Source organism: Buteo buteo, chromosome 5, assembly GCF_964188355.1.
Source record: "Buteo buteo chromosome 5, bButBut1.hap1.1, whole genome shotgun sequence".
NCBI lineage: Eukaryota > Metazoa > Chordata > Aves > Accipitriformes > Accipitridae > Buteo > Buteo buteo.
This window is the reverse complement of record NC_134175.1, coordinates 43,677,938-43,690,286: the sequence shown is the minus strand read 5'-3', so window position 1 is coordinate 43,690,286 and position 12,349 is coordinate 43,677,938. Positions and strand designations below refer to the sequence as shown.

The 12,349-nt window shown below is 39.6% G+C and overlaps 1 protein-coding gene across 6 annotated transcripts in view; it reads right to left on the bottom strand.

Moving 5' to 3' along the window:
• Positions 1–12,349, bottom strand: part of C5H2orf76 (chromosome 5 C2orf76 homolog) — a 42,835-nt gene that overhangs the window by 24,997 nt on the left and 5,489 nt on the right. Inside the window, exons 4-8 of one of the 6 annotated variants that reach the window (XR_012650514.1) lie at positions 10,384–10,421; positions 10,165–10,246; positions 6,722–6,807; positions 6,394–6,502; positions 3,920–4,877 (exon numbers count right to left, since the gene is read on the bottom strand). Coding sequence is in view for 3 of the 6 variants with exons in the window: in XM_075028865.1 (XP_074884966.1) it covers positions 7,049–7,125; positions 10,165–10,246; positions 10,384–10,421 (197 nt within the window). In the remaining 3 variants the exon portion in view is untranslated. Of the gene's footprint in view, positions 1–3,919; positions 6,808–6,862; positions 7,126–10,164; positions 10,247–10,383; positions 10,422–12,349 lie in introns of those variants that run through there. The other 5 variants (XR_012650512.1, XR_012650513.1, XM_075028866.1 and 2 more) reach the window with 5 other exon arrangements.

The window sequence follows — 12,349 nt, the reverse complement described above, 5'->3', positions numbered from 1 at the left end:
CGGCTGCTGTTCAGCTGGTTAGTTACTCTTATCTGTTTCCCATATCTGATCTGCAATTAGCTAGCTTCAGCTGCTGCTGCTGCATGCCAGCCGGCTGGCTTAAAGAGCTATCTACAATCAGATGTCTGCGTTTAAGTAGCTGTCTCATTCAGCACTCTAGAAAACAAAGTTGCTGTGCAAGATTCAAGTCTGCTTTCTGCAAAACCAGGTTTATTTGCTTTGGGGGTAGTGTTAAGAAATGGCCATGATACTAACTGCTAGGATGTAAGGCTTTCATTTCTAGATTGCTGCTTTGACTCTACAACCAACTGATGTCCTGCAGTTGGATGGACATAAATACATGCATAGAGCCAAAGATGTGACCTCAAAGTAGTGTAAAAAAACAGATTGATACCACACCTTCCATTTTAAGTCTCAGTTCACGGAACAAAAGGGGCTTCCCAAATTGGCCTTAAAGAATATGTTCCCTGGGCTTCAGGTTACAAAGCAGAATTAAACCTTCCCAAGATGTGGAATGAGAACAGACAGCAGCAGTTCTTAGAGTACTTGCTGACATTCCTGCTACACAACACTGTAAGTCACATGCCAGAGAGCAGAAGTGGACATACAAAGGTAAATTCTTGTATTAATCTGTCATACTGAGCTCTTGAATGTATTCTCTACCAACTGAAACTCCCACTCTTCTGGCTAGCTGCTTTGGGCCCACTACAAAGGAATCTATTGCTATCAGAGAGAATGCTAGCGAACAAAAGGTACAATCCATATCTGATAAAAAATATTCTATCTACAGGAAGATGAAAGCTCTATGCCCCATCTTCTCCCCTACTGTATCACCAGCCCAAACATCCACCTCTCCACTCAGCTATCTGCCACGCACACCATGCTTCAAGACAAGGTCCTGGTCCCCAGTGAAGCAGAACTGGGTGCTGTACAGAAGGAATAGAAGCGAGAATAACACCTCCCAACCAACCTGCACCACCATGCTTGGCTGCACCCATGCACACAGTAGTCTTCCCCTGCAGACAGCACAGGACTGCACAGCTGCAATCACCTGCGGGCTGTGAACAGTGTTTGAGGGTTATAGTGATACTTTGGAATCAATAAGCAGTTCTCATACACAGCAAGCAGTGGTAAACCCTTAGCATGACACCAGTGCTACAAGGCTAGAAGAAAGGCACTAAAGCAGCAGCCCAAAACAGAAGGAAAGAAGAATTTAGGTCACGCAGGCTCTACCTGCCACTTAACTTTCCTCTCTTCAACGGTCTCCCTGGCATCTGCAAACTGCTTGCAAGAAAATTGACAGGAATCTCAGCAGAAGGCTCCATCGCACCTTGTCCCTGTGCAACAGTTCAAGTTTACCCTTTTAACCAGGCAGCATCTATGCACACTTCAATCACTGACAGCGTAAAGCTGTGCACAGTGCTTGCGTTTGAGCTCTGAAACTGGCATCCCATATCAGCTCATCACAGCTCAGAAAGCGTGGCCCGCAGAGCGCAATGCCAGGTTCCCTTCAGCCCTTGCACTACAAGGAAGAAATAGTAGGAGCTTAGGGTCAGAAGCATGGAGGATACATTTGTTGTGTGTTTAAGCTGTGTTGCTGAAGATGTTTTGCTCTGCTTTGCATGTGTGTCTGTTCTGAGTAGTTTTCCTTGTGTTTAAAAAAAATAGGCATACTTAAAGTCTACTTCACAAAACCTCAGCAAATTAACACTGATCTTTTCCAGACAATTCTTCAAATGAATGTTCTGCAAATGCTTCCTCACAGCATGCAAAGATTTAGATACGCTGGAACTGGCTCCGCAAAGGATGCTCTCTAACAAGAGGAATTTAAGCACTGATACCAGTTCAATTTGCCGCTTTTTGATTTTAATATAAAAAAAAAATATTTTCTGCAAGGAAAGATTCAGCTTTCATCACCAGAACCCTAGTACAGACTTTGCAGGCTAAACCAATTCACAAATAAGCACTTTTCATAAACATTACATATTTCTTGGCTTACACAGGTTCTGGAGAATGAAAGAACAGGCTGTGCTGACATCTGGTGGCTTTCTCTGCAGACAGTTTATGGCAATAGGTCTTGGCTTTTTGCTGCATATTTTTTTTCATTCCTGATGTAACTTCTCTCGTTTCTTTCCAAGATACAAAGCATTACGATAAAAACATTTTGTTTCCACTGACCAGTGGACAGTGCTGTCCCATACAAGTCCTCCTGTAAAGCAAGAAAGGATCCTTTGTTGTGCACTATTAGTGACAAGAGTAGAAAAGGTCTCCTCTTTATTTCAAAGCTTATTTCTTCATGAATACAAAAAAAAAAATCCTGTACATTCACTGCCACAGGAAATGCTACTATTGCATATCAGATGAGGTGCAAACCTAACAATTAAAGCACTGCAAATCAGCAGAGGTGGCAGCAAGAAGCAAAGGGAAGTGGCTGGGAAAACATGCAAAGGTGCATCTGTTTCTCTAACTCAACAGGTAAGTAGGTAGTAGGGAAAAGTTAATGTCCTGATAATATGAAAAGTAGCGAAGTTATCTACTGAGCATCGTTGCTTGACTCATTAATCACTTGCAAATCTGTGCCAAGTAGTACTATGAAAAGGAAGTCGTGGAAGGAGGATTGGGTACCAACCAGGAAGACTGAGCTCAGTCCAAACTGTTCAATAAGCAAAAGTGTACACTTCCCTTAAACGTTTGTAATGCCTCCAGCCGGCTGCCATTGCTCTGAAGCCAGGATCCTATCAGTCACGTGAGACCAAGAATGAGTATCGCATGTTCTGGTTTTTCATTCTTGACCTCTGGACACTCAGCATTTCTGTGGCTATTAGCTTCCAAGGACAGGGCCCACAGATATCCTCTCATGGCTGTGGTAACTCTTGGACTGTTACTTGCAAGCTTGTTTTTAAGTAAATGATATGTCAGGGGATGTGCTGAATACTCCCAGGGAATGAAAGAGAAACACCACAGCTTACAACATCTCTCTGGATCGCCTTTAAGACAGAATGTTTGCATCAGATAAAGCAGTTCCCCAACTTTAATGGTGGTATATTTCAGACCTCTGAGGACTCTTTTATGCCATTGGTAACTGGCAACATTTAACTCAGCTATCCATGTCAGCAGTTTTCTTAGCTCTTGCTTCTTCAAGAGGCAACATAACTACCTCTGGACAGAAAAATACACAAAAACTGTTGCATGCAGAAAGTATAATGTGACAAAACCAGAAAAAACAAGATGCCTATTCCAGCAGTTTATGAGTTCAATTCCAAAAAATATTAAAATGCACCATTTTCATGCCCTTAGTGCTGTAAAAAACAGCTCTACTCCAGTATTTCTGTGCCAAGAGCGTTGTACATTCAAGATTTTGCCTGCTTATTCAGTTACACTGTTACCGCTTCTTCCTCTTCATGATAATTTCTTTCCTAATTTCCTCTCTTCTCCTTTAGTAGCTATTCTTCCACACCTCCTAACCAAAACTCCAGTCTCTCTGAAGTGATTTTTTTCTCTAAGAAACACCCAAGCCCCACACACTCCCCCAGCTTCCAGTTTGACTGCCTTTCCCTGCTAGAGTGCTATAACCCAGGAGAAGTTGTATCTTATTTCAGTACCCACTCTGGATGCTGTTCTTGTTTTTAAAAAAAAAAACAAAAAAAACAAAAAAAACCCCAACCAAACCTAGTGAAAGGCTCCAAGGACATTGTACTGAAAGATGAGTCCTTATTAACCCCACGATGTCTAAGAACACTCGCAAAGCTATATGACTTACCCCACTACACATTATGGAGAAGCCACCTTTGATTAACAGCAATTGTAAACTGATGCAGTTCATGACCTCTGCTGCCAGGATAACAAACCATGGTACCAACTCTGTAGGTGGTTTCCTTCAATAGAAAGAGGATTTCATAACAACATGGGCAAAGACATCTCAGTCTTTAGTAATTTATTAGCCAGTGTTCACAGATTTCATTCAATACTCAACAATCCTGGAATCAAACCTACTTTGACACAAAGTTATACTATATCCTGTCAAAAAATGTTGGAACACCATCTATCTTAACAAGTTCTCAGCTATTATCTGTAGTTTTGTGGGGTTTATTTGAAAGAAGAATTACTAAAGGTCCAAAAAAAAAAAACAAAACCAGGAGAAAAACACTTCAGGAAGAAACCCGTTTATAAGTATGGCCATTGAAAGCATTACAAAAGGCTCTACTGTCTGCTGCAGAAAGGAGCCAATAAAGTGCCATTGCCAGAGCTAACTGAGCTCACAAAGCAGTAGTTTAACTCCTCCCTTGGAAAGAGAAGATAATCTGGAGAGCCAGATATATCATTCTTGAATATTTGCATTAAAACATTTACCATTTTCTCACTGATGCTGTAGAATTGCTCTTTCACTGTGCCACACTCGATGTGGCACTGAACATTTGTAACTGTCCTAGCCCAGAAAGGACAGTTGTTAAAATTTGGTACCTCTTTCAAACACAAATGCCTTAGAGAAAAGGGATCACAAAACCAATCCAAATCTGTCTGAAAGGGCTGAAAACCAAATTCAAATCCCCAGAACAGGAAGAAAAGAATGACAGTGTTTGCTCAGTCTGAGCGCCCAAGTGTGCTGACAGACATCACTTACATGCCTTGGTAGGACAGTCTGAGACATTGATCTCTCTGGTATGCCATCTACTTCTTACAAAGTTACCTTCATTATTGTAAATTTGGCTGAACAAAGCTGGTATACTCTGGAGTGCAATGTATTAGCTTAAACCGTCTGAGAAGATCAGTACAAACTCGTATCAACCAGATGAATCTGCAAACATGAGACTGTGTAAGAAGGTAGCTGAGACATGAGCCCATGTTTGCGGAGCAGGTACCAGCAACAGAAAGGCGGCCTGGACAGAAAGAGGAAGCAAGTGGTAAATTCTCCTCACAAATTCATCGGAGCATGCATAACAGCATCTAAATCCCAAGAGAACACAGATGACTTCAGTGACACAGGACTGCTTACAAGATAAAGATACAATCACCCTTTTAATCACAGATGACAAAGTGGTAGACTACTTTCACAAGAGAATAAAACTTTTTGAAACAAAGCTGTTGGTGAGTAACACCAGCTACCAAAACCAGCCTAAACCAGAGTTGTCAGGAAGGATGAAGAAAATGAGGCAGGAACAATCCATAGACGTTCCTTTGGCCCTACATCTAAAGTAAAGAGAACTTTTATTTAGATACTCTGGAAATCACACATGTACTTTCACTATCACACATTGTCCTGGTTTCAGCTGAGATGGAGTTAACTGTATTCCTAGTAGCTGGTACGGTGCTATGTTGATAACACTGATGTTTTCAGTTGTTGCTAAGCAGTGTTTAGACTAAAGTCAAGGATTTTTCAGTTTCTCATGCCCAGCCAGCGAGAAAGCTGGAGGGGCACAAGAAGTTGGCACAGGACACAGCCAGGGCAGCTGACCCAAACTGGCCAACAGGGTATTCCATACCATGGGACGTCCCATTTAGTATAGGAACTGGGAAGTGGGGGCAGGAAATCGCCGCTCGGGGATTAACTGGGTGTCGGTTGGCGGGTGGTGAGCAACTGCACTGCGCATCATTAGTACATTCCAATCCTTTTATTATTGCTGTTGTCATTTTATTAGTGTTATCATTATCATTATTAGTTTCTTCTTTTCTGTTCTATTAAACCATTCTTATCTCAACCCACAGGTTTTGCTTCTTTTCCCGATCTTCTCCCCCATCCCACTGCGGGGGGGGGGGGGGCGGTGAGTGAGCAGCTGCATGGTGCTTAGTTGCTGGCTGGGGTTAAACCACAACACACATCAATAAATTAAAAATATTAATCAAAGCTCTAGGAAATGGTAAGATTACTTCTCTGGAAAGTCTCTTGTGGAAATAGTGTTGTCAGCTCTCACCCAGAGGTGAGGGTAGATGTGTAGGTCTAAAGCAATTGCCCATTTGATTTAGCACAGTCTATGCCCAAAAAGCCTGCTAAAGCAGAGAGCCAGCATCACTTCTATTTCAGTGAAGAGAGGCTTAAAGGCACAGTGTCCCATGTTGGTACCCCCTAAAAAGCAGTTTCATAAGCAGTATCTATCTAAAGGTACTTTATTGGATGCATAATTACTTTTTCTTGTTCTTGATTTGGTTAATGTATTAGGAGAGCCTGGAATTATCAAGAACTAACATATAGCAACAGAGTATTTGGCTCTTGGAAAGCAGGAAAGAATCAATTCCAGTCCTGAAGACATGTGGCTCGCAGACTGGGCCTCTCCTCACAAAAATGCAATCATTCAGGTTTTATTCTTAAAACTGAAACCATGAGCTTTCACTCCATTTGAAAAAATGCCCAATTCCTACTTAAGCACACTGATGTCCTGGCAGAACTCAGGTTGCTACCTCTTACATGAAGATGTCTCCATGAAGTAGAGCTGAAAACAGGAGAGCTGGTCCTTGAACACAAAAGCCTCCCAACAGTCATTTGTCCCTTTCAGCATTCTAAAGAGGGCTGGAACAGAGTATAAAGGAAAGCATTCACTAGTGAAAATCATGAAACACTTGCCAGTCTGCACCATTTAAACAAAAGAGACCAAACATAAAATGAAGAGAAGTAAAGCTATGACTTGAAACGGAGAGATTCTCTTCTCAAGCTCTCTAAAATACCCAGTGATTTGGCCATAAAACGTTTCCATTTTCATTAGAAGTTAGTACTGTGATGGGATCTTACTATGCATTGTATGATCTCCGTATGTAGCTAATGTCTGCTGCCGGATCACACCAAGAACATGAGTCACAGGTCAGAGATTGCACTACCTGCATTGTAAGAGGCAAGCAAAGGAAAAAGAAATGCAAGAAAGAAAAAAGTCATTGATGTCCCCCAATTTTCCTTCTCTCAGTCTCAGCATATCGACAGAAATTAATTTCTATAGGAAGGGAATTGCACTGTTTGCAAAGCAATCCTCTAGGATTTATTGATCTTTAAGAAAAATCTCATTAAGCAGAATAAGGAAAATTTACAACAGGTATGGGAAAACAAAACAATCTCTTGGGATCTTCACCAGGCCGAAACAGGATTAGCTTTGTAGTTTCTGTAATCTTCCACACAGAAGAATGCTAATTCGGTCTCATTTGCTAGAACGAATAAAAAATTAAATATTTAGCACACCAGTAAATGAACCACCCAACAGCCAACTATTCAGAATCTTATAAGACAACTGGCAACTTTTTGGTCAAAGACAATTATAAATCACCATACACTTTTTTTTCCCCTCATATTTTTACAAAAAATATTCCAGTATTAAAGATGTTGTTTAAACTTGTTAAAAAAAAACAACAACAAAACAAGAACCTGAATATATAGAAGTAAATATGTACACAAGACCCCTGAAGATTTTTTTTTAAACGGGCTTCAGAATTGTTTTTATAGGCATTCAGCAAATTAAATTATTGCATTTCTAATGCCTTTAAACGCTAGAAAAAAATAACAAAGCATGCTTTTCTCTTTTTTTGTGCATTTTTCTGTTAGGAAAGGGAAAAAGAAACTATTTTTTCCATTAAATTAGCCTGTAGGTATAATTATTTAATACTTAGAGGATCAGTAGAATATTTTACAGATCACTTTACATTCTCCCTCATGACCCATCAAAATATGTGTCTGAAGACGTTAATTTTTTGCCCTGCTGATGATTAATTCATGAGGCTTCAACAATATGCAAAGTGAAAGACACAAATTGGCTTCTCGAGCAATACCTTCAAATACCTCTAATTATTCACAGGGGATATGGCAGAGCTAAAGGACCCACAAAGGTTCAGAGCAGTCACAATTCTTTCAACCCAGTAGGTCAAGGACTTCCTCTTCTAAAACAATAAGTCAGCAACATTACTAATTCAGAACAGAGACAAATCTGATGGAAAGCCTTCACAATTATTAAACATGGAATTCTTTAAGGTGCTGAGCCAATAAGTTCCACATTCGTTTTTTAAATTAAACCTGAAGTTAATGAAGTCTGCCTGTCTTGTAAAAAAGAAAAAAAAGAAAAAGAGCAGAAGGGGGTTTAGAATCTCAACTAGAAAACAGACAAGACTGTTTGCAATGAATACTGAACACTTTATTAACATACACCCGCTCTTAAAAAAAACAGGCAAGCATTAACTTTGCTGACTAGATAATAGCTGTAATAATAATCACTACCACAGAGGCTTTCCCGAGGATACTTATCTAATGTCCTCATAATTTATAACTCTCTAGCCCAACCCTGTAAAGTGCCAAGGGCAATCAACTGCAGCTTAGAAAAAATGTTCTGCGTGTCTCAGAATTTCCCATATTTTCTAATGGCAATTCTCCGTTTTATTCTAATAAATCTTGTCCAGACTAGATATTGGGAAAACGTAATATGCCAATAGGAGATTTAAAATCTTCTTACTGATTTAAATGAAAACGTACAAAATGAGGACTAGTGGTACATGCTATCATACCTCACTTCCTTAGTTTACTCTTTTCCACTTCTTGTTGAAGAAGAAAAGTAAAATCTTCAAGATTTTACTACAAAGACCCCACTCAACTTAGCTAATTTTCATATCAAGATATGCTGGAACATATCAAAATAGCATAATGGCACGCTGCATTTTACAAAGCAAGAGTTTTTCTTTTCTATCACAAATACACACTATATACTAATGACTAACTGATGTTAGTTATTCTGAAAAAAATAAAAAGCAGCTTTGAGTTGTTTTCTGCCCTGAATAAGCCACCCCTCTCATTGTACAGAGACACAGAACAGGCTGGTCTATTCCAATTTCCTTTCACTATAACATTTACTCTGATGTTTTGACACCTTTTTCAAGATCACATCCAACTGTTTCACTGCTGTAGCTACAAACCCAGTTTCAAAGATGGATAATACATACAAATATTTATCAATACCTTTTTGAAAGAAGGCAGCTCTGGGCAATGTCAGTTCTAATTCAACATTTGGCACTGTCATCAGCCCCTGTCCTGAACTTCATTGCCTCTTATGCTTTAGGTAGATAAAAATCATGCTTAAATGAATCTTCTGCTAACTAAATTACAAATCCGTAAGACTTGAGTGCCAATAATCCTCCTTCCTGAGGAACCTTTTCTTTTTTTTCCTCCAGATAAAAAGACCTGGTTTAATACAGACAGCCAGAGAATAACTATCATTCATCTTATAGAAACACCCAAAGACGTTTAGGAAAGGTATACTGAGGCCAGTTGCAATGCACCCCAGAGAAAAACATGAAACAGACATCCCAAGTCACATAAAGCCAGAAAGTAAATGGCAGGAAACAAAAGAGCAGGAAACAAAAGAGCCAAGAAACCTATGAGAAAGAAATCCCAGTTGCTAGCTGGGGAGCAATCAGAGGGCATCAGGAACAGGAGGGAGCTTTCTCTGCGACACCCCTGCACTTAGAGCACAGGCAGTTATGCGTTCCAGCTAGGCAAATCAGATTCAAATGAGCGAATGTCCATATCAAGGTGGAATGCAACTACATCCCTTAAGTACCCTGCTGCCACAAAGTCATTCAGCCACATTTATGAGAAGCCCAAAGGACATCCAGGGACCATCAATTTTATCATGACAGACATTTCTTTACATTATTACCAAAAGACATGCCCTATATGTAGTCCCCTGTCAAAATGTGAGAAATCAGGTCAAGTTTCAACTCTCTGCTATGTTCAGCACATTCTCTAAATGATACTGCTTGAGCTTTCCTGAGCAATCTGGCTATCAGGCACTATATGCTGCACATTAAACAAATCTAATCTTATTTCATTATTCCATGCTGGTTCCTCTACTTACATTTCTAACCAAAACATCAGTTTAAATGTTACTGATAAGACTAAGCAGACACGGTACTAATAACCTATCTGTCAATCATTTAAAATTACTCTCAGCAGAATTATAATATACCCTCTAAAAAACACAATTTGCATTCTGAACATTTGGAGTGCAGATACCTGCTGCCCTCAGTCCAATGATTTGAATGTACATTATCCCCGCTTCTTCCCTGAATAATTATCAAGTAGTGTAAAGAGCATCAGGAATAGCATTTACTTTTCAGCAGGCTATCCAAACATAATCAGCCAGTTATCAGTTTAATGACAACCACAATGAACAGCACCTTCAGTCAATACAAATGCACTCCTACCTACTCCAGCTGCTTTCAGCACACTGTCTTCTTTCAAAATCAGTTTGTCATCATCTTCCAAACTCACTACAAGTTCACCAGTCTACAAATTAGAGAACCAGAATACAAAGATAAGAATAAGAATTTATGGACTGTCTCTGCCCTGGTCTTGTTTGACAGTGCAGAGTTCTGTCTGCATTAAAGCATGTAAAAGGGGAAGAATACAACTAATAATCATACCTTAGATTTGTGTGCTTGGTGAATAATCTTCATTGTATCTGAAAGAAAATACAATGTTTTCCTAAAATAAGGCTTACTAGGCAGGTAACACTGAAAGTTGTACTTGGGGAAAGAGAGACAAACAGAGAGGTAAGGGTCAAAATCTTTGATTATTAACAATTTTGTGCATTCAACCTAAAAAAGGATAAAACATCTTAATTTCCCAGCCCTGCAGCCACAGTCTTAAACCATTAAATCCAACATTAAAGTACCATATCCTATTGGGCTTCCATCTGCTGGCTGAATTACAGTAACTAACTAATGACCATCCCAATTGCCAGTCAAAACACATAAATTTAAATGCTAGTTAGGGTGTTTTAACCTAACAGGTTTTACACATGCAACTGGGGCAGGACAAACACCATTTATGCACTGTCAACAACTACAGTTAAGTTGATAGGCAGCAAGTGATTAAGACACAGTAACCTGACCACTTCAGATCATTGCTTGAAGTTTTCCTTCTCATGAAGAAAGCACCCACAGTAGAAATTTTGTTAAGCAAATCCATTTTCCATGAACATGTACAGCCTCTCCTCTTTTTAATGCTATACCCTCTTCAATAATATCTACCGCTGATATGTTTGTGCAGTGTAGTACTTTAAGAAATTATGCTATACCAAAAAAAAAGAAATACTACTTTCCTCTGCCAACGTGGGCAGGGCTTTGCTAACAGAAGGGAAAAACAGGGGAAAATAATGTGGTCACTAAAGAAACCAGATGAGTGCAAAGATTCAGAGGGAAAGGAAGTTAGAAGATACCCATGCAGCACTAAGAAAAAAAAAAAAAAAATTCAAACTCCAAAGCCTCTGTGTTTGAACAAATTCAGAGTAACACATCAATCCCTTCCCAGCAAAGAAGCAAAAACCAGTTCTGCTTGCCTGCTTATTTGCTGGTTTAGTTTGGTTTTGTGCAACTGACCACTACGTGTTGAAATAGTCTGGTAAGAAAAGGATGCAAGAAAGTTAAATATAGGTTAAAACAACTTTCAAACTACCAAAAGCAAGTATCAGATGTTCAGAATAACAGAGATCACATTCCCATTCAGAAGTCTGCTTCCATACCACTCTGGCCCACTTGGAATATTTTAAAACATTACATAAGGTAAAAATGACTCTGTATTCCCACTGCAGAGGTCACCGATAAGGCAGCCTTAGCATGTTGTAATAATTGCAGTATTAGAAGCAAAACGCATATTAAATTGCAATTGCCATACTCCATCCTGCATAGAAGCATTGCAAAAAGACCAAGCAATCACAGTAACAATATACTGCTATCATGAAACCTTTTTACCACAGCAAATACAATCCAGCCTCTGCCTGCTAGTTTTAAGCTTCTCCATCTACTTTGTCATATTCCCTTTTCTCTAGTCTTTGCCCAGTCACCCTCCGAACTATTGTCTCAATTTTACCTATTCACAGCTCCACCCCTGGCATCCAGCAGTTTACCATGTCATCATCTGAGCTATTAAATGGCTTCTCTAACTCTGTTACAGAGATGAAACTGCAGACTCTTCTCATCCTACCTAAAGCCTTATGTCCTCTCAATAGCCTTTGCTATTTCATCCCCATTTAGTCCCACTCAATCATATACCCAAATTTTTAATCTTTCCCTTTCTGGTAATAGATCTTCTGTGACAATAGGTAAGAAATCACTTTCTAAGTCTGATTCTGTCAAGTATCTACCATATTGCTCTACATTCATTGGGGGGGGGGGAAGGAATTGAGAAGCAGCTTATAAGACAAGTTGGCACCCAGGCTGCCATCATCAGTGAAAAGATGGCAATGACAGGGTATGAAGATGAGAAGATTGACTGAGAAGAGTTCTAGACCAAGGACAAGAAAGATGCGTACAAAGAAATTAAGAGAAAATGGAAGTCATAAGTTTTGAGATGTGAGTCAGAGCACCAAGCCAAGTAAAAAAATGTGAT